This window comes from Strigops habroptila, chromosome 1, assembly GCF_004027225.2.
Source record: "Strigops habroptila isolate Jane chromosome 1, bStrHab1.2.pri, whole genome shotgun sequence".
Lineage (NCBI taxonomy): Eukaryota > Metazoa > Chordata > Aves > Psittaciformes > Psittacidae > Strigops > Strigops habroptila.
The window spans coordinates 50,055,895-50,083,412 of record NC_044277.2 but is presented as its reverse complement, the minus strand read 5'-3'; the positions used below and the strand labels follow the sequence as shown (position 1 = coordinate 50,083,412).

The window sequence follows — 27,518 nt, the reverse complement described above, 5'->3', positions numbered from 1 at the left end:
CGTGTTGTGCAACAGCTGATAAAAAAGCTATTGCTTTCTGAAGTTACACTTTGAAATTGAAGACAAAATTGGCATGAGAGCAGAATTAGCTGTACTTTATGATTGTATTTGAAGACAAAAAGTGGCATAATAAGAATGGTCTCTTGTGTATTTCCAATCTATTCCAATATATTCTCTGTATTCCGAATGTATTCCTCAGTAGATCCAGCTAGTTCTCATCATTAAATTCTCTAATTTTAAGGTGTTCTTATTACACCATCCAAATGGGTCCAGATGCACTGGAGCGGGGAGCGAGCTGCATTAACACTGAATCATGCAAACAAGGAAGATGAAGGTCTTTACACTCTACGAGTGGTGATGGGAGACTACTATGAAGAGTACAGTGCTTATGTCTTTGTTCGAGGTGAGTACTGTCTTGTGAACAGAATTCACTACAGAAATGAAGAAAACATGCTGGCAAAATCAGTATCAGGCATTTGAGGTACTTTTTTCCCTACAAAAAGAGAATAATTATTTTCTATTAATAGCTTCTAGCAATATAACTTCCAATTGTTATTTCTGGGAAAAAAAAATAAGAGTTTTTTAATTAAGAGGAAAAATCTACCTCATAACTTAAAAATGTAGTTCTGTAACCATCTCACTGCTAGCTAAACTGCACTGTTTTGATCAAGATTTTATGCACCATTTGAGGGGTTCTCTCTAATGCACAATGTGGGAAAAAATATGGTGGAAGAGAAACACAAAGCTCTGCACCTGGGGAAGAATAACTTTATGCACCAGCATAGGCTGGGGGCTAAATGGCTGGAGAGCCACTTTTCAGAAAAGGCCTGGGGATCCTGGTGGACACCAAGGTGAACATGTGCCCTTGTTGCAAAGGACAGCAGCATCTTGGACTGCATTAGGAAGACCATTGCCAGCAGGCTGAGGAGGTGGTCCGTCCCCTCTACTCGACACTGGTGAAACTCATCTGGACTTTTGGATCTAGTCCTGAGCCACCCAGTACAAGAGAAACATGGACTCTGGATTGAGTCCAGTGAAGGACTGTGAGGGTGATTAAGGGCTTGCAGCATCTCTCATATGAGGAAAGGCTGAGAGAGCTGGGGCTGTTCAGCCTGGAGAAGAGGGAGCTTAGGGTAAGTTTATCCATATATATAAATACCTGATGGAGGGGAGCAAAAAAGACAGAGCCAGGTTCTTTTCAGTGGTGCTTAGTGCCGGGACAAGAGGCAATGGGCACAAATTAAAATACAAGAAATCTCATTTAAACATAAGAAAACACTTTTTTTACTCAAAGGGTAGTTGAACACTGAAACATGTTACCCAGCCAGGCTGTGGAGTCTCCATCCTTGGAGATAAACAAAACCCGATTAGACACAGTCCTGGGGAACAAACTCTAGCTGACCCTGCTTTGAGCCAGGGTTTGAACTACGTGATCTCTGGAGTTGTCTGCCAATCTCAATCGTTCTGTGATTCTCTAAATTAAAGCAGCAAAGTGTGGAATTAAAATGTAATTTCTCTGGGTGTTGTTTGCTTGTACCATGAAAAATTTCTTTGAATTTCTGTTAGAGAAATATTTCTTTAGAAGGAGCCATGGCTATCAGGTTGCCTGCTGATTCTATATCTGTCTCAGCTGCTAAAAGCAGCTGAAGTGCGTAATGCTAATTCAAACGGCTCTCAAAATTCTTGGTTCTGAGATCATGCCCAGAACGGTACTGTGCTGCCAAGTCCAGCAGAGCTGTGCGAGACAACGGCCTGCTCAGAAAATATGACTGAAGCAGATGTTTTCATCACCTGAGGAAAGTACTGAAATGAGCATCTGTGACAAGAAATAGGATTTGTCTTTCTTGCTTTGTTTTAAATTGTGCTGCTCTATAAATAATCACCCTTGTTCCTGTTACATCTTCTGCCAATGCAGATATGACCTGACTGCAAACCCACTGCCACTTTCACCAGAGTATTTTACTAGCCAATCAGCGTGTTTGCCAAATTCTAATTAGATTAATTCTACATTCCTACTTAAATGGTCCCCACAGTCTCAGCTGGCTACTATATTCCTCACTGCTCCTCTTAGATTGTAAACAAATTTGCTATAAATGGCTAGCTGTGGTATTTAAGCACAAGTGGTTGTCTTTCTGTGTCATGCATTGAAACCCCTGTGTATTGATGGAAGTAAGCGATGCACTAATCCAGCACATAACATTAGGTCTTTAGACAGGCTTAGGGCGTGTGTGTGACTCTTCTGCCATGGCTACAGGTCAGCATTTGTCAGCAAGCCATCAGGGATGAAATCCTAGCTCCCCAGAGGCTGATCAGAAATGCTGGTTGTCCCAGCTATTTCCTAGTCTGTCTTGGAAACAAAACTGCGGTGTCTCATGTTCTGTTAAGCGGAATATATGAGCAGTAAAAGCTTTCATATGGAGATCACTGAACACATGTTGTTGTTACTCTTCAGGTTCTTGTTTTGTTAACTGGATTGCTTATTCTGTACATTGTCATTAAAAAAAAAAAATGCTGTAATTAGAACCTGAACTCAGTAACTTTGGTGCAGCTTCAAAAGCTCCATGTGATGTTAATCTGCCTATAAGAGAAGACAGTGTGGGTTCTTTTTTTTCCTGAAGACTACTGTTTTACTTAATGAAGCATGTTAAATTCTCTTATAAGGCTTTTTTTTTTCTGAAAGGCAAAAACATGAAAAATAGGGATTCCTGTATATTATAATACAAAATCCTGTAATGCCTTGGAACATCAAACCTTTCTAAGAAGTCTGGGATTTAGATGTAATGTATGAATAGTATTTACTAGCAAAATATTGTTTTCTTCAGGTATATACATCTTTCATGTCTATGTCACGTCTTTTGAAGTAGCTCACAAGAAGGTTTGAAAAATGCTACATGTAATTGTACAAATTGATGTTATTTTGCAGAGAAACAACCTCTCTTCTTTGAAAGTCTTTCATACAGTCTTTCTGCAAAGGTTATTTTTCTCTGCATGAAAATGACCCTATCTCACAAATCAAACTGACTGTGTAAACAGTAAGATTCCCCAGTGACCAGCACTGTGCTCTGGTTTTTAAAGCTTTAGATAAGATATGTCCAGAAGCTGATGCTAGAGTCAAGGCCCTTGAACACCAGCAGTCCCAGGTTTGCGATAAACACTTGAAAGGAACACTATGCTTATCCTTATGAAGGTTATATTCCACAATGATATATGTGTATGTGTAATATAATTGAACTTCAAAAGGTTTGATACCTTTGAAGTTCATAGCTAAACAAAAACAAAAAAGGAAGGACTATGTCTGGAGTTATTTAATTCAGTATTGTATATCCAATGTGTGAATATGTTTGTTTGAGCTATTGCCTGGTTGTAAGGCAAGATACCAGCCTCTTCCGCTAAGTGGAAGAGCAGGTAAATATATAGTCTGCCAAGTTTTCAATTCAGCTATGTCTTTGACAGCTACCTAACCAGAATGCATGTTATTAATTTTATTTAAAATGCTTAGGTGAATTACATTTACAGTATGTTGTAACTTATTAAGCATTTGTAAATGTGGCAAAAAGAAAACCAAAACCTAGAAAAATGTTGCCAATATAAAATCAAGCACTTTTGGAAGCCAGTAATGGAACTTCTTTTTTTGACTCATTAGGAGCAGATTTCAGTCCTTAAAGATTAATAATTGTTAAAGAACTGTTCACATTTGGAAACATATATCTCCATCCTCATAGATGCTGATGCTGAAATCCCTGGAGCCCCTGGCGCACCGCTGGATGTGCAGTGCCTCGATGCCAACAAAGATTATGTCGTTGTCTCCTGGAAGCAGCCCGCTGTTGATGGAGGAAACCCCATCCTTGGATATTTCATTGACAGGTCAGTGAGCACGCCAGGCTGGAGAATTTGTACTGCTGTTCATTCTAACTCAAAAACCTAAAAGCACATTGAAAAGCATGAGATAAAACGGTCATTTGTTATTTTAGTTTTCTTTTATGTTTACCTCCTTTATTCTACATTTGCTTCTAGATTCAAAGTTGTGTTATTGTTCTCCAGTATTTGATCCCACTGAAGGTATTTAGGCATCCAAATATTCAGCCAGGGTAGCCCCTAACTGCTTGTAAAGTGAGCAGGTTTCCCAAGGAGGCAGGACCAGTCTGTGTTAAAGCTAGAGGTGAAATTTGGACATCCTTCACCCCAAGCAAAAACCAGAACCGCAAAAACCAGAACCGCAAAAACCAGAACCACAAAAACGTTCTGAGCAAGACCATAACAATTCTCAAGAAAGAGATGCTCACGTGTGCCAAGAAATCTGGGTAGGGACTGTAATATTCCCTTTGGCAGATATCAGTAATAAAAAGTCTTTCCTAAGCTGCTAGTTCATGTTCCTGTTGACCATGTTGCTGGATAATGGACAACCATCTCCACAAGCTCCCCCTGGCTCCCTGAGCAGAAGTCGCTGTGGTCCTTCCCTGTTGCTTGTTATATCTTCCTTCTGCCAGAAACCAGCTTCCTGCCAGGTGTGAGGCTTCGCAGCAGTGGGACTAGCACCACTCCACCGGGTCTTGTCATTGCAGTGGCTGCAGCCACAGCACTGCAGGCTTCCCTTGGCAGCCTCTGTGGTCTTTGAAACAGGGTCCAGCTGAGTGCCTGACTTTAGCCCTGTTCACAGCCATCTGTGTGTGGGGCTGGTCGCAGAACTCATAAGGGAGGTCTCCATGCCCCATGAAGCCCATCATTTTACGGGATGTACAGCGGAGCACTGTGTGTGATAGATGAACTAGTCACTTTCTGGCAACTGCAAAAGATACATGTATTTCCTGTGCCCTCAAGGGGTTTAGTGCATGCCCAGATGGTTGTTCATCCCTGACCCCTTGGTGCAGCTGCTTTGATGTCATCAGTAAGTAATGGTGTGAGGAAGCTGGTATGGACCAGCCAACAACCATGAACAGATGGTGAAGCTGTAAAAGGGGGTGTGCCCCGAGTTTGTGTTTCTCCCTTCCCAGCACTGCTCGTTGTTGGTATTTTTCAGGTGTGAGGTTGGCACCACCCACTGGACCCAGTGCAATGAGAGTCCCGTGAAGTTTGCTCGTTTTCCAGTCACCGGTCTGATTGAAGGCCGCTCCTACATCTTCCGAGTCCGAGCTGTGAACAAAGCTGGTGTCAGCCTACCATCCCGTGTGTCAGAGCCCGTGGCTGCTCTGGATCCTTCCGACAGAGCCAGGCTTAGAAGTAAGATGTGCTTTTTGCAGGGTGCCTGAGAGGTTCAAGAAGTCACAACTCATTTGAAAAAAACCCAAAACCAAACAGTATGACTATCTATTCATAAGCCTTCGAAATCCCACTAGGGGGAGCAATGCAAAAACAAAATCCTCTTTGGAGACAGCTCTGCCAAGAAAAAATCATCTCAGTGCTCTTTGTACAAAGTGCTCTACCTGCTGAAATGGCTTTGGCTGGCTGCAGTGCCACGCTCCGAACTTGCAGGAAGGAGGGAAAAGGCAAAGGAGTTCTAATTGCCTAAAGAGATTCACTTCTGTTCAGCCAACAAAAGAGCTGAACAGATCCTGTGAATAGTCTCTCTCCAAGCCACAGACAAGGGTGGCTGATTCTGTGCTCTTGTGAATATCAAAGTTTTGCGACAACATCAGCACAATACCAGGGCTGCCCAGCAGATCCCAAGCTGTGTGTGTTAAATTTTACATGTCAAGGATATATCTCCTGTTGCCTGGTAATGTCCCAGACATTTTGTTTCCAAATCCCCCTCTCTACCCATATGCCAAAATCATATACCTAAAATCCAGTTATTTCTACTCATTTCTGAAGTTTTACTATGAAGTTTTAATGGTCAATGTTAAGGGGTACTGTATGCAAAGCTACAGAGCTCCCATGGTCCCAGCTTGTGTGTTTTAGTGTATCGTAATGCTGCAAGCTATAGACTGCAGTCAGATGATCAAGGTTCCCATTCAAAATAAAAACAAAAGGCCAGAGTAAGTAGGTTTGACACTCCCAGGAAACACTGTGCTCAGGCAGGCATGTGAAACCTTAAATCCGGGGGAGGCTTCTTCTCAAGGGGAAGCATGGAAGCTGTCTCAGGAGATGAAGTCTGCTCTTCAGGTGGCCTACTCCTGTTATATGTCCCCATCTCATCCCTTATGATCCTCTTTTCTCCCCACCTGCTTCCTCTCTGCTTGCATCTCCAAAATGGATCAGCCAACATAGGGTGAAGCACATGGAGGTGGAGAACCGCGTTTGCAAAAATTATCTCTGAAAGTGCGTTGACCTGGTTGATAGCTGAATGCGTAACTGCAATAATAGGGTAACACTGAGAGTGCCACCCAAATCATATCTAGTGGATATGTTGAGTCAGGCTGAGCCATTTCTGTTGTGACTGTGACCCATGATTTGAAAGCTGGTAATGTGAGAGAAAGTGGTTAAAAAGAGACAAAGAGCAGCCTGCAGGAATTTGGCTGTTCCTTTAATGAGTGAGCTGTTAATCCAAATGAATAGAGTATAGAAAATAAAGTTGAAGTTAATTCTCTGAAAACAATGATATGAGTGAGCCAAATACCTCTGCTTGTCACCTAGGTGATTTCAGTGACATTTTAGGAAGGAATAGATGTTTCAGTGGATTAAATTTTCTAGTTATATTGATTGATAAGCTGCTCTCAATATTCAAGCTTGGGTAACTAGCTTGCTACATGAGCAACATTCACAGCAATGACAAAAAATGGAGCTCACATGAATCTCGTGAATCTTGGTTTTGAACCACAAAAGAATCATTTTCCTCATTATTTCAAAACTTCCTTAAATCTCTCATTTCTGTGATACCTCTGACATTTGTTTCAGGTCACCCTTCTGCTCCCTGGACTGGACAGATTATTGTCACTGAGGAAGAACCTGCAGGTAAACATAGCCCTTTTGCCTACAAAAGTCTAATGTGAAGCTGGCTGAGTAATTAGGATAACTCCCAGTGAGTTCAGTTGACTTTGGCATGCATCCAAAGTTAGTTGTTCTGAGAGTCGCTTGACCTTGAATAACACAATTTGGTGGTAGAGGTGAGGTTTCATTATTCAGGACTTAAAGAATAAACATGCTTAGAGTTAAAGGAGGACATTTTAAACCAATATTTAGAAGACTCTTAACTCTACATTTAAAAAAGAAAATAATAAATCAGGTGCCAAGGTATACTCCTATATTATAGTTAAGGCACTAATTCTGATAAAAATGTGAATGTTAAATCTCAATTCCCTCTCCTATTCTTCTCCCCTGTTCTTCAGAGGGTGTTGTTCCTGGTCCACCTACAGACCTCCAAGTTATTGAAGCCACCAAGAACTACGTTGTGCTTAGCTGGAAACCTCCTGGACAGCGTGGCCATGAGGGTATCATGTACTTTGTGGAAAAGGTAAAACTGGACAAAATCAGAATAATGATATGGTAACCTTATAGCTTTGTTTTGTCATCTCTTCTGGACTTTCAGTTAACTTTCATTTCCACCTGAGACTTTCAAACTAGGGCCAAGACAGTTATCTTCATCAAGATAACTGTTACTGTAGATTAAGATAAACTAGGAATAAAAAAAAATGGGAAATAGGAAAGTAGATGCAGAATGTGTCACACACTGTAATATCATTTTATGAATTGTGTCATTGACCTACCCTGGAGTAGACAGGCTTGCAAACTCCTTCTGTAATGAGAAAGCACAGAGAGAAAGCACATGTTTATATATATATACACACACACATACATGTATATATTTTTTTAAATACATATACATATATAACAAAATTTGTATAAATGAAAGCTTGTTTGGTGGGACAGATTGTTTGGACAGAGGCATTCTGCAAGAGATTCCTGGCACCAGCACTTTCTCCTCCAGCTGCCTTTTCATATTTATCCTCTACATTACTTTCCATTTGCTTCACCAGCTCAAAAAAGATGACAAAATTTCTTTTCTAGAACAGAATCAGTTTTAATTTCAGTGTCCTGCTTTTCTGGGATGTTTTTACATGGCTGCTAGCCTAGAAAATTCTTCACGCCATCACCCTTTTTACTTGTGTCTCATGGTTCACAAACTTCTTTATCAATGCTTTTTCCTGTCAGTCTTCAAGGTGTCATCAAGGGAGACATAAATATCTTCTCATTATGTGTTTTTCATCTCTCTCACAAAATCTGGTCTAAATAAATGAGTTTCACTTAGCAACAGACTTAGAGAGGATGAATATATGAATTTTGAGTTTCCATATAAGAAAGCTTTTTAATAACCTATTGCATGCTGAGTACTGAGTAATAATGTCACATAGTCAGATAGTGTTCTGCTGAGAATTTGAAGTCCCTCAGAAACCAGAACCAGTACTTGACATTTCCCTTAATATAAATCAGACAAAAATTGTTCACTAATATTAATGGTATAAGTGATCATTAATAGTGGCATGAGAGCATCTAGAAGCAATGTGGTACTGTTAGACTTTTGTTATTTGGATGATGTTGAATGTCTGCAGAACTTATTTTGAAAGTGGTCCAGAACTGGATGCAGTTAATAATAACATCACTTGCTGGCAGTGAAAAGGAGTTTAGCTTTGATATATAAAACCCAGTAAGCTTTTATGTACGTTTTCTGGAGTAGGTGGACATCTGGCAGATTCATAAGCTTTGAAAGATGCTCATTCTGCGGAAAGGCCCAAAAAAGGAACATGACTTTCTGTTCTTCATAGCAGACATGCCTTTGGTGGTCTGGGTAGAAAGTCTTGTCGGGTTAGACACTCAGCTTTCAGGGACTTTTGTTCCAAACATGGTTTCTGGGTTTGACTGCAGTGCGTTGCCGGCACGGAGGACTGGCAAAGGGTGAACACCGAGATCCCTGTGAAGTCTCCTCGTTTTGCAGTTTTTGATTTGGCTGAAGGCAAATCCTACTGCTTCCGAGTTCGCTGTTGCAATTCAGCTGGAATCGGTGAACCTTCAGAAGCAACCGAAGCCACTGTAGTGGATGACAAACTCGGTAAGTGTATGGTCATATGTATTAAATTATCTTTTCAGTTTATGATGTAATTGTTTTATCTGAAGACAGATAGCTGCCCAGTAAATAATTCAAGTATGAAAAGCAGTCAGTGATTTATTCTCTTTAGCTAAAATAATTTTGGTTTGGGTTGTTGAACCTTTAATGTACAGCCAAATGACAGATGCAAACCAAGGGAATTAACCTGTGAATAATGATGCCAAGATCTGCAAAGGCTGCAAATAGTGAAAGAAAATGAAAACTCAAGGAAGTACAAAAATGTTTTGTTTTACTTAGAGTCCTTATTGAAAATAATCCCAAACATCAGCAGAGTTTAACCTTCCTTGTTTGCCAAATTAAACAAAAGTGAAGAATTTAATTCTAACATGAATGCAGAGACTATTTCCACTGGAAGAGAAGCGAAAATGTTCACCACAGTAAAGCATCAGTAGCTACACCTACATTAGCAATTTGTTTCCAAACAGCAGTGCAGATTTCAATCCAATTCCCAGATTGTCTCTGTTTGCTTCATACTGGCTGAGTTTTCAGAACAGTTTGATGCACATGAACTACATTCGTTAAGAAGAGTCAAACAGCTCTTTTCAAAAAACACTTTAGATGCATTTTGCTATTTAACAGGGGCATTGGTTTCTGACTTATTCTGTGGGCTGCACAAAATCTTCAATGTGTACCTTACACATTTTCCCTTTAAGAAAGCTCAAAATCACATCTCTGGTGTAGATGTTCAGCACAAGGGAACAAACTAAATCTAATTTGACAGAAATGCGCTTAATTATAGGCAATAGAGAAGTAAGGAACCTCACCACCAAAGGCTTGAACCTACTGATCCTGTCCTGTTGTGTCAGGTTACTTAATTTAAATCAGAGGAGTTTTTTGAGAGTTAAATCTGTAATAGTCATGCTAATATAAGAATATAGAATGAATATTCCACTAAGAATATTCATTCTATAGAATGAATGTCAAGAATAGAATGTCATCCTGATTTCGTTTGTAAATTTTGACTGGCTGGTTACTAATTTATTTTTGTTTCTCTCTCACAGATGTTCCCAAAGCTCCTGGACGTATTATGCCATTTAGGAATACAGATACCTCAGTTGTTGTCACTTGGGCTGAGCCCCCAGATGCCAAGGAGCTGGTTGGGTACTACATTGAATCAAGTGTAGTTGGATCTGGTCGTTGGGAACCATGCAACAACAATCCAGTGAAAGGTACAAGGTAATGGATTTTCAAGCATGGAAATTATGGTCACCAATTTTTGATTTACTGGATTTATGTGCTTTCCAGCCATTACGAGTAGTAGTAAAGTTAATCACTCTGTAGTACCCAGCAGGTTAGAATCACTCTTGCAGGTGAAGTTCATAAGAAGTTATGAAAATGTATTTCAAACTGTGAGCCTGGTCCAAAAGGAATTTATAATCAACCTTATATTAGAAACGGTCAAGGGGCGGGGGAAACGTGGACATTGCTAGTGAAGAAAAGAGAAGCTGTTTGCTAATGTAGCTGTTTGCTACAATAGCTCTTTGCTGTTGTACAGCCTATCAGTCTGATGAAAAACAGTACAGTGAGGAATGGCTGAAATTACAAGTGTGGAAAACTGAACCACTTAACATTTGGAAGCAAAGTCTTATGTTTTGGAAGACAGCTGTAAACATTTCTGGACTGTATATGTAGAATGTCAGGAGGACATGTGGACTATATCACACTAACAACGTTACTTTCTAACTACTCTTTCACTTGCAATTATCAAGACATTAATGAACACTCTTCAATATTGGGTATAAACTCACATTTCTTACTGACATGAAGCTCAGTTTCTAGTCAGAAAAAGTAATCAAGACTTAAAACTTTGCAAGCTAAATCAGATTTGGTTTTGTTTGAATAAGGATGTAATCTTCAAAGTCTAAAGGAATAATTGCAGAACTTGATCTCAAGTGGATTGATGTCAATGCAGAAGCAGTCTCTGCTTATTATGACTGATTGTGCTTATTTCTAATTGCTATCTATGACAACCCTTATTACAATAACTAAGGCACTGCTAAATACTCTTGGACCAATTTTGTTTTTAAAAAGGCATTGTAAATGCTTAGTATATCAAAAATATCTAAACCCCCACTTGCTTGAACACAAGCACAACAATCTCCTTCAAGCATTCTTTTGTGCATTTATATTGCAATAGTTGTATGTGCCAATTTATATACTTCCATAAATACTTCTATGATTTATATTGTGGTTACATCAAGTGTTGGTGAAGTTTCATGCTGTTTGCTTATTTTAAAAAATGAAACATGATCTTTATTGACCATAGAAATAAAAATAGTGTTCTGAGATACTATATATTGTGATGTAACTACACTGCTTAGGTTCCTATCACTGCATTTTTAGTCAATGTGACGTAATGTATGATGCAAGGCTGTCTGTTAACTCTTGGCTTTTCTGGTTGAATCAATCTTAGAGCATTAGTTGTAGCTCATAGTTTGCATTATGCAGTATAGTTTGATAGTTTGAAATTTGTTTTCTGGAGACATCTTGGTGAAAGCAAATAATTTTGAAAAGTCTGGTAGAATGAGTAGGAAAAATACTGCTCTGAAAATTTGGATTTGGGTTTTATTTTTTTTCCCCAAAATAAAATGTTGACTTTGAAATACATTTTGTTTTCCCCATTATATTTGCTTCAAACATCATTGCATGATGTCAGCACTGGCAGTGCAAGACATGACATTATGAAGTAGAACAAAGAAAAAGTAACATGAAATAAAATACACTTAAAATAACTATTGAAAAATAAGTTTTGTTTTAAAGAAAACATTAACATTTTCAAAACAAAATTTTTCCAAAATAAATTATTCCTGCCTTGGGTAATTTTGTGTTTTCAGGCTGGACACTAGACAAAATGTATGAGTTTTTTTATGTAATCATTAGGTAACTCAGTAGATTATTGTGTCATGTATAGAAGCAAGAAAGTGAAATAAAAAAATTGGGCACTTTTTAGCTCTTGTACCATATCCTGTAATGTTTTTGAACACTATGATTTGTCATTTATTATTGGAAGTGAATTATGGGAACTTGTGCTACAGGTGTCTTTCTTTTACTTATGTCATGAAGATATTCCACAAGGAAATATAGATATTATATCTGCAGATTTTTGCATTATTTCCATTAGGAAGTGTGGACTTTATATACTAGCAGAAGTAAGGTAGACCCTCTGGTAAGTAAGGTAGACACTAGCAGAAGTAAGGTAGACCCCTTGAATAGAAGGAAAGAATGTTGGTAAATGGTTTATCTGAAGAGACATGGTTTTAGACATTGTATTTGTTGCATGAATGAGGTGCTGAGATACATTCTACATTCTCTGAGCTTCATTTAAGTCACTGGAGGCATGGTTTATCCTCAGTTTTTAGAAATGAGAATACATTTTATGGAAGAAATGCTTTCTTTTCCCACTTAAGATTTATATTTTCTTTATAATACTTTCTAAGTATTCCTCCACTGATTTGTTTTAGATTCATTTGCCACGGGCTTGTCAATGGTGAGAAGTACATTTTCAGAGTCAGAGCTGTTAATGCAGCAGGGCTCAGTGAATTTTCACAGGATTCAGAGCCTATACAAGTGGAAGCAGCCATTGGTAAGCTATTTTCCATTGCTTTTTTCAATGGCAAATACATTGGGTTTTAATTAAGAGGTTTTCAGCAACTATTTGTAACTAATTGTTTTGTTTTACAATACTGTCCACAAATAATAATTTACCCATAGATCCTATGGTCTCACAGCCATAGTTTCACGGTCTCTGCACTCTTTTGGACTGTTCACCCTCACCATCCAGTCTTCTTCAAGTGTTTCTTGTGAACCACTGTAAGCAAGCACTGCCAAGTTCACTTCTTAGGTATCCTGGAAAATCGAATGTCACTCTGATTCCGTAATGTGGTATATATCATCTCTAATGCACACCATCCTATATAACAGTCAGTTCCTAAGAAATTTGTTTCCATACCTAAACCTAATAATAAGTGCAATGTGTCTTTTGTAAAGCTTCTATAACCCTGTGTGTTCCCCCTTTATGAATAAATGAATTATTTTTGTTTGCCACTGCCTGAACTAATCCATAAAGATTAATGGTATCATTGGCTAGAATAAACTGCACGTCTGCAATATCTTCACTCTCATTTGTATTGAAACTGCATACCTCACAACCTTGGAGCAGAGAGATGTGGCTTAGGGCAATTTTGTGAGATCATCTTGAAGGGATCAGATATATGACTCAGAAGATCTAATACTAAAATAATTGTTGCAAATAAGGATTACTATTAACTTTCCATATTTCTTCTCTCTGAAAAGCATACATTATTAAAAGAGTATTACTTGTGAGCAGGTTGAGAGGTATTCTATGCATTTCAAATTTTTGTGAGTTCAAGCTTAACATTTTGTGTGTAAAACCTGTGATTTGTCATACTTTGGCTGTATTGTTCACTGTACGCATTTCTTCATTCTGTTGACTAAATGAAGAGAAAAGAATGTATTCTAATTCAAAATGTCTTTGCTGTTTTCTGGCAATTATAGGGGGAGGATTGCTTCATGGTGTGTGTCCTGAACTGAGTGGTAAAGCTGGTGGACTAACAGACCGCACTGCCATCTGGGAAGGCATGCATGAGTCCTCCCAGCCTATCTTTGACACAGATGCTTTGCTAAACCGCAATGCTAAGTTTAATAGAGACACACTACTCAGTAGCTCTGACAAACTGGCAAGTACAGGAGACAATAACATGAAAGAAATGGTTAAGGACACTGTCACATCTTCACTACAAAAAGTTGCTCCTAAGCAGGCAAGTAAGTCTCGACCTGGGGATCTTTTGACACTGGAAGAAGTGACAAAGAAGAAACATAAAGGTGAGAGTTAACAAAATAAATAGATTTCCCCGCTTGGGTACATCCGCTTCAGATGGTTGTAAGTTCTGCTCATCGATGTCACAAATGAACATGCAAGTGATTCATCTTCCATCGGACCCATTAAGTGCATGCTCAACTCTCCATTACATTATGCATGTAATGGTATCGGAAACCACTACAAACTTAGTGCCTACTGAAAGTGAAACATTTAGATCCATTTACTACTTTAATAGCTTGCTTGACTACATATTAATGTATCCAAATACGGTATTATTTCTAAATCACTTCAGTGATTTTTCAGGAATCTTTGTTATCTTGTCTCTGTGTTATGTACATGTGAAGGAAACAAAACCTGATTATGATGGTAAGCATGAAAATCTGTGCTGTGTTAGAATATAAGATTTGTGGATTTCTGCCTAAGCTACAGCTTCTCCTCTGAGACACAGTGCTAATAATGAATGTTGTGTTGTATCTCTGACTGACAGCAATATGTAATGAGGAAAACCTGTCACGTTAAAGGCATATGCACAAAATCATGCTTTATGTTGTCAGCACCTAAACACCCTTTATGCCCAAGAAATGTGGGGCTTGAATTTCATTTAAGTCCTGGTACCTGGCCAGTTACCTGAATTCCTCCCAAGGCCTCTGAAGTGAGACTCAACAGGCTTGTGCAAAGTGTTGAACAGAAAACAAAGCAGAGGCACCTGGGGCTAGCTGGCATTAATATAAAACATTAAAGACAAAAGCAAACATATAAGATGTAGGATTTCCACCAAAAGTAGGACTTCTGGGTTACAAGTAGGGCTCTTCACTGGTGCATGATGTATTGGGTGTGGGCAAGCATTTCCCCACTAGGTACAGAAAAGGCTTTATAAGAAAATGGGTTGGGATGAAGTTAATGATTTCTTTATTTTTAAAAAAAAACATAAATAGAAAAGAAGATTGTGCCACAAATTTTTTAATGTCAGTTCAATAACAGACATGTTCAATTTCTGGTCAGTCTACAGTGCCTATGATCACGCCTCCTTCTATTAAGGTAAGATCATGTGATGGGTGCAATGATAAAATTTGCACAGTATATAAATTAAGAAAAAAAAGAAAAGGAAAAAGAATTAATAGATAAAGTCTATGCTCAGAAGGGAAGCATGTGGGCCTATTTAAAAAAAAAAAACCAAACAACCAAAACCCAACAAACTAAAATGAATATTGTAGGTGCGAAAAAGGGTTTGCTTTCCGCAAAAGAAAACAAATCATTGCATCTTCTTTTTTTTCTTTTTTTACCTTCCTGTAATGTTAGTTTTAGTTCCTCATTTTTCACAGTTTTAAAGTGAGTCCTGATCACTTACATCAGAGCTGCAATTGCAACACATTCTTTCACTATGTATCAGCTTGCTTCTCAAAAAACAAATCATCCTGAAAACTAATTCCTATGCAGTTTGGGCTTCTTGATTTGGTTTACGGAAACTTTTATCCTGCATTTCTTATTCCAACTCCAGAAACTTCCCTTGACCACATAAATATTGTTCTAATTAGGAAATGCAGGATGGGAGCCACCTGAATACGTTTATTGAATGCCAGTCTGATTATTGAAATATTACTTCCTACTTACATGTATTCACATTGAAACAGCTGCTCCATCTCCGCCTTATGACATCATGGTACTCGAGAGTGTTCGTGACTCAATGGTATTAGGATGGAAACAACCTAAAGTAACTGGTGGAACTGAAGTTACCGGCTACTACGTGAACTATCGTGAAGTGGTTGATGGAGTTCCTGGGAAATGGATGGAGGCCAACATTAAGGCCATTAGTGAGAGGGCATACCGGGTAAGTGGTTAACTTCTGTAATTTATGTGGGTGCAGACAGTATTTCCAAAACAGATCTCAAAGACAGATTTGGATAAATTATGGTTCAGTGTACAGATTGCTGTTCAGAGGGTTTTATATCCACAATGATACATTTACTTAGTTCTATGAAACTTCTCTGCAAAACTGTTCTTCTACAAACTTCTGTTTGTAGACTGATCTGTTAGTCTGGCACCAACTCTCATCTGTGAATTCACTACTGTAGACAGAAACTGATTTTTCATGTCAGGCCCTCAACAAATGGCATTCCTACTGGGTTTGGTGGACCTACCCCAGTGCTTACTGGTGCTGGAACCAGCTGTGTGCCAGCTGCACTTTGTGATCAGTTCTTGACCTAATTTAGAGAGAGTGCTAGCTACAACCTTGTTGAGCTGCTTTACAAATGAAAACCAATGCCAGGACTGAGTTTCACCCCACTGTGAGGACAACTCTTGCCTAAAGTGAACTTGCTCTGTATCATGAGACAGATTAATATGATTGTTGAGCAATGCCCTGCTCCCTTCCTGACTACCAAAGTGCCTATTAATGGGAAAAGTGGTTTAAAATTTGCATGTGCTAAGACCACTCACATATGCTCCACCACTGATCAGAGGAAAAGCCGAGATAGTTATTGCCTTAGGTATGGTGTCAATAATGCTTTTATCTCTTCATGCACTCCACACATGTTCATGTGTTCAATAAAGCCTTAATCCAAAGTTAATAAGTACCATCTTATTGATTATGCAGATTCAAAACCTGAAGGAAAACATGGTGTACCAGTTCCAGGTAGCTGCTGCTAACCTGGCTGGAGTTGGGACACCTTCCCAACCCAGCCAGCCCTTCAAATGTGAAGAATGGACCATTGCTGTACCTGGTATGATCCTGAGCGGAAGGCAGAGGTTACTCACTGCCCAGGGGTGCTCTGTAATCGATTATCCATCTAAGTTCTCAATGCCTTCAGTTTCCAGGGGAGTCAACAGGCACTTAAGTTCATACCCAGGCTTGAATCTCCATCACTTTGATTTAGTACATTTACAATGATGTATTAAACAACCCCTATTTAATCAGCAGCATTTTACAAGCAGCTTGTACTTTCGTTATGTTTCCTGCTTGGTTCCTGTACTGTGTCTGCCACTTTGCTTCCTAGTTTAAATGGTAGACATAAATATCTGTCTAAGGTACAAGGCAGAGAAGAATGAGGTCCTGTAACGCTTGTCTAAATGTATCACTTCAAGGCCAGATTGCTGGCCTTTTAACGCTTGTTGAAATGAATGAAAACAAACTCCATTGACTTCAGTGGACTTTAGAGCAGTCCTTGAAGCAGCACAATAGCTTAATAATTAACTTATTTCCCAGAGTTAGGAGATTATTTAGAAGTTTTGTTTGTTCATGAATATTTGATCAAGATACCAGTCTCAACAAATTGGATTGTTTTTTGGGCTAGTCTTTCTAATAGGCATAGGTTGTATTTTATCAGGTCTAGATATGATACAGAGGAGTTGCACGTTACGTCAGTTCTGGGTGTACAATATGATGTCTAGTTTTGGTCTAGTCTTATGCATTAGCCACTTTGGGATTTATTTTGATACCACAACTCCAACTTTTACCTTTCAGGGCCACCCCATGATGTCACATGCTCAGAAGTTAGGCAGGACTCTTTGGTTTTACTGTGGAAGGAGCCAGTTTATACAGGTCGTAGTCCCATAGCTGGTTATTATGTCGATATGAAGGAAACTGAAGCAAAGGAGGAACGCTGGAAAAGTGTCAATGAGAAGCCACTTCAAAATAAATACTTGAAGGTAAACAGCTTAAGATTCAAATACTGGTATAACAGTATAACCTTGAGGAAGTAAGCCTTCAATAGCATCATCATGTTCTGATCATGGTTCCATTTAATGAAATACTTAGTAGGCTATATTGTGTTGAGGATACACACAATGTAATGCCTGTACAATCAGACAACACAGTAACTCAGAAGAGAATCTGGTATGACAAGCCTAAAAAAAGAAAGCACTGCTAAACCCAAATACCATTCTGTAATACAGGAGGCATCCCTAGCATTTTCTGGCTCAAAGGGCAAGATAGGTATCACTACACAAAAGCAGATAGCATAAAGCTAGATGTTATGATAATGTGGCAGGTGGTTCTTTCGAATACAAAGTACCATCATCTCACATTTCACAGCAAGTTAAACCCAAGCTGTTTGCACTATTATGTCTCATCATTTTGTGGAATGACTTCTAAATAAGGGGTCAGCAGTGTCTCAGTTCCAGAGATACACCTGAAGAAGGTTTGCTATTTGTATGCTTTTCAGAATATTTGAAAGACAACTCACTTTAAAGTAGGATACTTTCATATATGTTTTAAAGGAGTAGTCACAGGTGTTATAATGTATGATTCCTCAAGTCACTACAATTAAATCTGTACAATTAAATGCTCTCCTGTTTCTAAATAGGTATAGCTGGCATTTATTACCCTGATAATGTCATTTTTAAAAGACAGAATTTACCTGCAGTAAAAGACTGTGATGTTCCAGAGGTCAATGTAAATAAGTTAAAAACATCCTATTCAGCAACAGTGCTCCCCTTGAAAAGAAATCATAAAATCATAGAATCGTAAAATGGTTAGAGACAGAAAGAAACTTAAATATCATCTAGTTCCAACCTAGAATCTAGTTCCAACCCCACCTGCTACTAGACCAGCTTGCTCCAAGCCCCGTCCAACCTGGCCTTGAACACTGCGAGGGATGGGGCAGCCACAACTTCTCTGGGCAACCTGTGCCAGTGCCTCAGCATTCTCACAGTAAAGAGTTTCTTCCTCATGTCTAATCTAAACCTTCCCTCTTTTAGTTTAAAATCATTCCCCCTTGTCCTATCACTACATGCCCTCTTCAGATTTCTTGTAGGACCCCTTTAGTAATGAGGCTATCTAAATGTTAGCTATGCATACAAGGAAGGAGCAAGCCATACAGATTGGTCAGGTCACTCTGGAACTGGGAAAAAAAAAAAAAAGAGGAAGAAATATTTATCAACTGGAAAAGAAACAAAACAGGAAAAGAAACAAAACAGAAAAAGAAAGGAAATATGATTGTCAAGTGTTCAGACTGATCTGTAATAAGCATGAAATTAAAATCAATGTTTTGTAACACATGGTGCATGTATATTTGCTCCCTCCAGATAAGTGGCCTAAAACAAGGCGTGAGCTATGTGTTTCGTGTGCGGGCAACAAACCAGGCTGGTGTTGGGAAACCATCAGACGTCACGAGTCCTGTCATAGCTGAAACACGACCAGGTTTGTTAGAAATACTTCCTCTTTTTCATCATATTTAAACAGGTTCCTGTTTGTGCTATGTGTTTACATACAGGCTGCATGTGGACAGTCTGACCCCTCTCAAGTCAAACTTCTTTTCTAAGTAGAAAATGAGTTGAGGGTCATATCTTACTTTCTTGTCTGGTATACTTTAAGGTCAGAACAGATTTTCTTACCATAACTACAACTTCAGGAATATAAAAAAAGACAATTAAATTGTTAGATTTGCATATATCATTTGCAATAAGTAGAGGACCCACTAAGATCAGCTCAACCACAAAATAGTACGTATGTAGATTTTGCCTATCCTATAGTAAACCAGTTGTTTATGCTTTATCATTTTCCTTTCTTTAACCTAGTAATGCGCCCGAGAAAAGCATACAAGAAATTACCTTTTTTCCCTTGGCCTTTGAAATAAAGGCTTTAAAAACACAATGAAGTCACTTTGGAGACCACTTTCAGTAGGAATTCAAGTGCAACAGTTTGCTGGAGTCACCCTTGAAGGTGGGCTCCTTATCTGCAGATATGACATCCACAAAACTAATCTCCTTAAAAGTACTAAGAAAGGACAAAAGGCTTATTAAAAACATTATTTCAGAAAGCAGCCTCTTGGTGAGGCTTCTGTCTTTCTCACTCAAACCACACAAATCTCAACACCAGTCATACCTTTTTTTTTTTTTTTAATTACCACAAGTGTTTTGGTGTTGCCCAATGAATGCTGCCTTTATTACCATTTTGGATGGAGACAAAATATTGTCAGGTGTCTCCAGACAATTCCTGCTGGAATTTTGCTTTTGGCAAATATGTAAAATCTCAAAACAACTGAGCTTTCTAACCAGAGAATGTAAGTAAAGAATATCCGAATTAAAATATTTGCTGTAATACGAACCGTATCAATTGTCTTTATTCAGTGAAATGTGTAAATATAATTATGTGATACTTTGCATCCACTTTCTCTTGTTTGAAAAACACATTTAATTTTTACAGTTATCTCCTAAAATTAGGTTTAAAAACCATACCCCACCAATCCAGGCTACTTTTGAGCTGTAACTTTGTCTTTAGACAAGAGAGCTTTGGCATGTGTGGCTCTCACAGGAAATAGGGAAACCCTAGAGCAGACTGCAACTTTTCCCCATTGCTGCCCTTAATCCTTGTGCATCTTGGTGCAAAGCAAAATTAGATTCTGCTCCTGCATCAGTCACTTGAGAAGGGCTTGAACCTCAAAAATTAATGAAACCCTGTCCCATTCAACTTTTCTGAATAGCTGCATTCAAAATGGTACCATTAACTAGTGTTTTGAAGCTTTCCGGTTTATCTTCATATTATCTCTTTCCTTTCAATGCAATAAACCACTCAGATAAATGGAGATTTTATGTGACATCTAAGTATTTTATTTCTTACAATGACTTTAAGAGAAGCTCTGAATGATATGTTGAAACCACTAAGCTACCTAAAGGAGGGAAATTAAGACTGCTACTACTACAGGGGCCTCTTTGATTCCACTTTGTAGGATAGGTGGAGAATTCAGGTCAGTAATGTAAAAAGATTTTTTTTTTTACTTATATAAATATTACAGATAAACACTATAATCACTTCTGGAAATAAATGCTATGCATTGTTATAATAATGAGAATACTTTAAAACAAATATAAAAGATCCTGTCCTTCAAATGAACCTTTTGGCTGTAATTCTTTGCACATTGCATAATCTGCCACCAAAAGATTCATGTGCCAATGATCTACAGGAAACAAAACACTTCCAAATGTTAAGTGATGAATTTGCATATAATTAATTAAATCATAGAAAGATAACAAATATGCTGCTGCCTAGTAAAATATTTGTGGACCTTAGACTTCATTTATCATATATTGGTACTTAATGTGCTTCCTTGCTGTGAGGGCTGGTAAGTAACAGTACAAAAATGGAGATATTAAATCTTTCATTAAATGGTTATGGGAAATTATAAATACTAAGAAAGCTGCATGTACACAAATCGTCATTACAAGAGCTACTCACAGTGCTGGAAAGGACGTGTATAGTATTAGGATGATGAAACACAGAAATCTGCTTGTATGCTTCAGGCTCATTAAGAATTATGCTAAAAATAAAGCATTTAATCTCAATGTCAGGAATAAGGATTTTGTTTTTAAGGTACAATACTTTGTGGAGGAAGTGTGTCATTAGCATTCTGGGCAGCCCAGAACTGTCTTAGTCTAAGTAATATAACATGAGTGCCTTATTCAGATGGGAGACCCAGCTCAGAGCTGTTCAGAAAAGGAGGCTGGATGTTCTCCAGCACCTCTCAGTGCGCAAGCCCTCCCTGACATCCTGACAAGTTGTTGAAATGAAAGTTAACACCACAGATGACAGCTTGCCCAGCTGCCCGAATCCCAGACAAAATTCCCTCAGCTTCACTGGTGTGCGAGGGGGCAGGAAAGAGGTGCCTTCAGGTTTCTGATCTGGGATTCATCCTTAGAGCCTTTTAAAGGACAAACTGGGTTACCTTATCCAGCTGAAGGACTTTAGGTACTGGCAAAACAGGGTGGGCAACTTAAGCAGCTAATTGCAAATATTCACTCCTTTGTGGGCCCAGGATTAATGCTGCAGACGGTGGCAGGGCTGGATGCCAAGCACAGCAATTAAACCAACCTCCCGGAGTGAAGCCAGTGCTACTGAAAATGTGCCTCTATTGCACAAGTGTGTGCTGCTGCGGCAACTCGACTGTTTCCTCTTCTGCCTCCTGTACCTCTGAACACCCACAGTTGCACACAGTATTCCCTTTAGAGCTCTTACATTATTAGGGAAAAAGAAATTCATGTGGCATAATGAAAGCTCTGACTACCCTTTACAATGGAAAATATTGCTATTTAATATTCAAACATTTAGTGGCTTTAGAGAGTTCTTTTTTTTTTTTTTCCCTTTAGGTTTTACAGAACAAATATCATGACTCTCGTGTGCTTAGGATTGCTCAAATAAATCAGTTGATTTACAATGCTCTTTAATCTGTGGATTAGAATAAAAACTGTTCTTGAGAATCAAAGACTGAAGATGCCGAAGTTTGAAGCAATTTATGTGCCAGCTGAGAAAATGGCAAGGATCTGCTTAATCCACCCTATAAATGATATCTATATAAACTTGTTTGCTGGTTTCTCAAAGTGGAATTGCCTTGTTCTTCTCTTTCAGGAACCAAGGAAGTAGAGGTTGTTGTTGATGACAATGGAGCCATTTCCTTGAACTTTGAATGTGATCAGATGTCTCCAAACTCTAAATTTGTTTGGTCCAAGAATTATGAACCGATTGAGGATGACTCTCGACTGAACATTGATACTAAAGGCGGAAAGTAAGAACCCTCAGGGACAGCAATAGTCAGGTGTTTGAGAGGTCTAGACTCATCACAGAAACCCATCCTTTTGGGTGTATGACCTCAGTCAGAGTTACTAGAAGGCTACTTGATGAGCATGCTGTTCTCCAGCAAGTCCATATGCAGACCATTTGGAAATTGCAGCTTGTACAGAATAAATCAGACTTCCTGCCTAGGCAATTTAGTAATGTTTAAGAATAGGGAGAGAAAATCTGTGCTCTTTCATCTTATAGCTTGTCAATCAAGGCAAATTATTATTATTTCTACTGTTGTTATTTTAATAATACATACTGCTATATTTTAATAATCCTCAAAGGATAAAATTATCTGGCTGCTTGCAAAATGCTTTTGCCATGTAACACTGTTGCAATATTTGGAGGTGCTGGAGTAAGCAGGACTCTCTTCTGATGGCATTACATGGCCTGATTTGGAAACTTCTATAATGTTTTACAAGCCTACTCTGTTTCTTCCGGCTTTTAACAGAGAGGAAGAAATGGCAAATGCACAGGCTCACCCTGTGAAGTGCCCATGCATTCTTCTAGTAATTGAAACCATACAGAAAGAAACAGTGGCTCATCACACTCATAGGATTGCTTATGAAAATTGAATCAGCCTCTGCTTACATCACACTTCCATGCTCATCAAAGACTTGACAACATAGAATCCATAGAATATCTGAAGTTGGAAGAGACTCATAAGATTGTTAAGCGTGCTTGAGCTACGTTAAACTAGCTATCTCCAGTGGTTTTGGCAGTATCTGAGTGTTGTGCCATCATCATTTGTACCACACGTGGCAGGACCTGCCTTGGTTTATACTGGCCAGAACCCTACATTTTCCTGTTCAGTCAGAGCAAAAGCTAATACAAGACTATTTTTATCTGGTGTTATAGACGTAAAGGAGGGGTTTGGTTCAGACTGCTCTCATCTTTTTATCAAAATGTTTGTTTGTTTGTTTGTTTGTTTTCTTAAAGGTCAAAAGCTACCTTTAAGGACCTTGGAGAAGAGGACTTGGGAATTTACTCTTGTATTGTTACAGACACTGATGGAGTTTCATCAAGCTACACAATTGATGAGGAAGGTAAACAGAATGTCTATTAAGCATGCCTGTTTTGCTTTCTCGCCTGATTTTCCCTGCTGCTGTGCCTCTGAGATGCATAAGGCATGCACACCTTGTATTATTTCTTTTCTGTCTTTTGCAGAAATGAAACGCCTGCTTGCTCTGAGCCATGAACGCAAATTCCCAAGTAAGTGAACCAAACATGCCTGTAGGGGAGAGTTTTGCATGCAGTGGGGTATCACAAAGCTCCTGTCACCATTAGGTGGGGAAGTCATTACAGTAATTTCAAGTGAAAATACTTTTGCATTTAAAATCTAAGTTTCCTTTTTTTTTTTCCCTCTTTCTTTCAATACATTTGTGTATTACTGATGTTCTTCCCAACCTATTGCAGGGTATTGGTCTAGGCATGTAACAAGTCTATAGAACAGTTGGAAAATAAGTACCCCATTGGCTTTGTTTCCTATGCAGAACAGCCTTTTATACTTACTTACTCAGCATACCTAACCTGATTTGAAAACCAGAAGTTGAAAAACTCTCTAACTTTGCTCCAAATTCAAGGTTAACAAAGCAGGCAACTGTAGTAAATTCAGCTGTAATGATCTATATATATATATATAACTTTCCTGCTGAAAATTCATTCCCTCCTTCTTTCCTTAACACTTGACAATATGAACATCCTTTCTGCTGCTTGGGATGGTGTTTTTGTGAACTCCGCAGACCTCCCATACCTTTGTGATATCCTGGTAATAGCACAACTTGGTTATTTTCACTGGAATGTAACTTGAATAATTGGTGAAAAAAAAAATAAAACTGGATTGTATAATGAATCCTATTACACACAATGAGACAAGACCTAAACCTGGTTTCACCTTTTCCCACAACATTCTCTTTTTTTTTTTTTTTCATTCCAGGCACTAAAACTCTTGTCTATGTCTTGACATCTTCAGCTTCGTGCATGCACTGCTGGCACTTCTGCCAACTCAGCCCATATCACGCCCCTCAGCCCAGTCAAAACTTGGCTAAACAAATGGCCTCTCTTTTTGGCCACATCATTTCTCTTTCTCATTTCCTTCTGTGTCTTTTTCATACCAGCTTTATTCTTCTCAACATATTGTATCACCTTTTGACATCTTAATGACAGCCCAAGCATCCCCTTGTTTACTCCTGCTCCTCCTTGTTCTTTCCTCCTAATTATGTCTTCACACTGAAAGTTAGTCATCACAAAACCTTGCTGTTGCCACATGTCCTTACTTGCCCTGACCTTTCTGAGTGCTCTTGCACTCTCTGTGTTCATAACTAATGTCACAAAATAAGCTCCTCAGGACACAGATAATGTCTTCTTTTTTGCATCGTATTAGTTAACAGTACACTTCTAGTTGTGCATGAGCTTCTAGGAGGCACAGGCAAAAAGGGATATCACTGCAGAACATATCCATAAGGACAAAACTGTCTTACTTGCTTTGGCCACTCCAGGCCCTGTGGACACAAAAAAAATTACAAATAGAGGTTGAGATTCATCTGACTGTGCCTATGAGGCTAGAAAAATAATAATGACCTCCTGTGGATCAACACGAAACCTTAGTTCTATCTCCAGATAATCTATTTGAGGATTACCCAAATTCTTAAAAAAGAATTAGTTGCTAGGCATTTCCGATCCAACATAAGCTCTTGACTGCTGCTTTGTTTGGACTTCTGAACTGCCTTAATTGTAACTTCTGCTTAGAAACATCTGCAGCCGGTAACTCCATAGGAAAATGGGTTGCTTGAATAATGCAGCCTTACAGAACACAACTACGTATGGGTGCGATAGTGTATTGGTTCTAGGTAAAAATAAATTGTTCCAACTCTACAATCTAGTAACTGCCCGGGGGCTGTCTGTCAAGTGGTCACAGTAATTTGTGATGCTATACAAATAGGATGTAAAACCTTGTAAGCGTGATGGCTGGAAAATGCCTGAAGTAACTCTCAGTTGGTGCTTATGGAAATATTCTAAAATAAGACTTTGCTTATGGAGGACTGTAACACAGATTCATCCTTTGTCTCACTTCATGAGAAGTGATGAGCCTGTTCTCCAAAAAGAATCCTCTTGCAACTTTTCAGCCCTTTATTTAACAGCTTCTGAGATACCTTCCTTTCTCCCATGTTAGACTAAGATATTCATAGTTAATTACATGCAAATCAAGTGTGGGTTTAAAATTGCCATAGAGCTGACAGCGAGACAAAGGCAGTGCAGCCTGATGTCTATTCACATCCTCTCTCTCTTGCTTCCTCTGGCTCCTGTAGCATTTCAGTTGCTTTGTTTTGAGAAATTATGCAAGACCTGAGATTCCTTCTGTTTCTTACAAGCAAAGTGGTGCGCTGGGTGAGGAAGCTTCACACAGACCATTTGCTCTGCTGGGGCACACACCTGTGGGGTTATTCTTTGCTCTGCTCCCACATGGTAATGCTGTCCCTCCAGGCTCCAGGCTTTCCTCTCTCTGGTTAAGCCTGTGTCTTTTTCATTATTCTCTTTTTTTTCCTGTGACTGTCACCTTATTTTCACCAGACACAGGTCCTGTGCCGCTCAGGCACCAAAAGCACACATGCTGGTGTGGGATGATGTGCATGTGGCAAAGGGGTGAGCATGCAAAAGGAAGATGTGGGGGGTCTGCGCCCCTAACTTTGTTTGGCAGTGGGGTTGGATGGCAGCTCTGCTGCAGAAGACAGAGTTGTTTAGGATGGTACAAATAGAAAAATGATACCTTTGTCCCAGTCCTCTCCTGCTGTATCTGAGCCTTTGCAGACACAGAGCCAAAGAAACAACCCTCCCCTGGGATTTGTCTGGGAGGAGGTGTGTCTTTATGCTATCACCAGACTATATCATCAAGCATTTTGCAATGTGTTTGTACAGTGCTCTCAGCTGTTCCATGTTACACCCTAGCAATGCAGACTTTACACTGCTGTGAAAGTAGAGACTGGGGGAGAGTTCATGTACAGCATACGTACTCTCCAGAGTATGATTTTTGTTGAGAATCTGAGCATCACCTAAGACAGCTAAAAATGATGGAAGCCAATAAAATGAACAATATGCCCCAGTATCAGAGTCTAAATGCTTATGTTTAATGTTGCTAAGATATCTTAACAAGAAGTTAAAATGAAAGCAATATGAGGACATTTACTATCTAGAACAAGGAAAAATAAAAAATAATTAAAAAAAAGACTATTATTACCTATGCTATAGTACTCTTCACATGATTTTTTTTCCTGCTAACACAAGGAATTGGTCTACCTGTGGGGGATTTCCATTATCCACAAAATGTACTGGTAAACAAAAAATGTACTGGGGAGACCAAGGGGGTGTTGTAATACTTGGTGAATTCTGGAGATGGAAGTTGCACTCAGCAAAGGATCGGAGCGCTTACAGAAATCTCTCAACCTGCAGCTCAGCAGCTGACTTTCTGTCTTCATACTTGGGGTTTTTTTGTTTTTCTGCTGAGTCAGTTCATTGTCTTACAGTAATGTTGTTAGGCAAGTCATTAAACATGGGTCTGCACCATACAGAGGCACATCATGCTGCAGAGATACTTGCAGTTTACCTCTGAAATAGCCTTCTATTAAAATGCAGCATAACTCAAATCCTGAACACTTCCAGTCTGTAGAGACCTAGTGATTGGAGGCTCAAAAGATTAAATCTTGTCTGTCATCCTGTGTCTGTGTGGGTGGAAAGGCATTCTGTCTATATGAAAAGCTATCATAAGCTAGTTACCTTGCATGCAGTAACCAGTATGAAAGGAAGAAGTGGCTTTCTGATTATAGAATAAAACAGTTGTTGGGGCACAGGCAAAGTATATGCTTCATTCTTTTCTTTCTTCTTTGTAGCTGTCCCACTTGCCTCTGAGTTGGCAGTGGAAATCTTGGAAAAAGGGGAAGTGAGATTCTGGTTGCAAGCTGAAAAACTGTCTGGCAATGCAAAGGCCAACTTTATATTTAATGATAAGGAGATTTTCAATGGAGACGTAAGTCTTTTCATTGCTTATATGTGTTTACATTTTTATAAGTACCAATGAGTATTGATGTCTGTCTCCAATA

The 27,518-nt window shown here is 38.9% G+C and overlaps 1 protein-coding gene across 1 annotated transcript in view; it reads left to right on the top strand.

The window, feature by feature from the left end:
* MYOM1 (myomesin 1) overlaps positions 1–27,518 on the top strand; it is a 66,345-nt gene that overhangs the window by 22,972 nt on the left and 15,855 nt on the right. Inside the window, exons 9-25 of the mRNA XM_030477150.1 lie at positions 242–403; positions 3,723–3,864; positions 5,018–5,217; positions 6,832–6,888; positions 7,263–7,387; positions 8,797–8,980; positions 10,039–10,213; positions 12,499–12,620; positions 13,553–13,879; positions 15,509–15,705; positions 16,471–16,597; positions 17,338–17,522; positions 18,900–19,014; positions 22,216–22,372; positions 23,365–23,471; positions 23,593–23,637; positions 27,309–27,445. Coding sequence (XP_030333010.1) covers positions 242–403; positions 3,723–3,864; positions 5,018–5,217; positions 6,832–6,888; positions 7,263–7,387; positions 8,797–8,980; positions 10,039–10,213; positions 12,499–12,620; positions 13,553–13,879; positions 15,509–15,705; positions 16,471–16,597; positions 17,338–17,522; positions 18,900–19,014; positions 22,216–22,372; positions 23,365–23,471; positions 23,593–23,637; positions 27,309–27,445 — 2,564 coding nt within the window. The remainder of the gene's footprint in view (positions 1–241; positions 404–3,722; positions 3,865–5,017; positions 5,218–6,831; positions 6,889–7,262; positions 7,388–8,796; positions 8,981–10,038; positions 10,214–12,498; positions 12,621–13,552; positions 13,880–15,508; positions 15,706–16,470; positions 16,598–17,337; positions 17,523–18,899; positions 19,015–22,215; positions 22,373–23,364; positions 23,472–23,592; positions 23,638–27,308; positions 27,446–27,518) is intronic.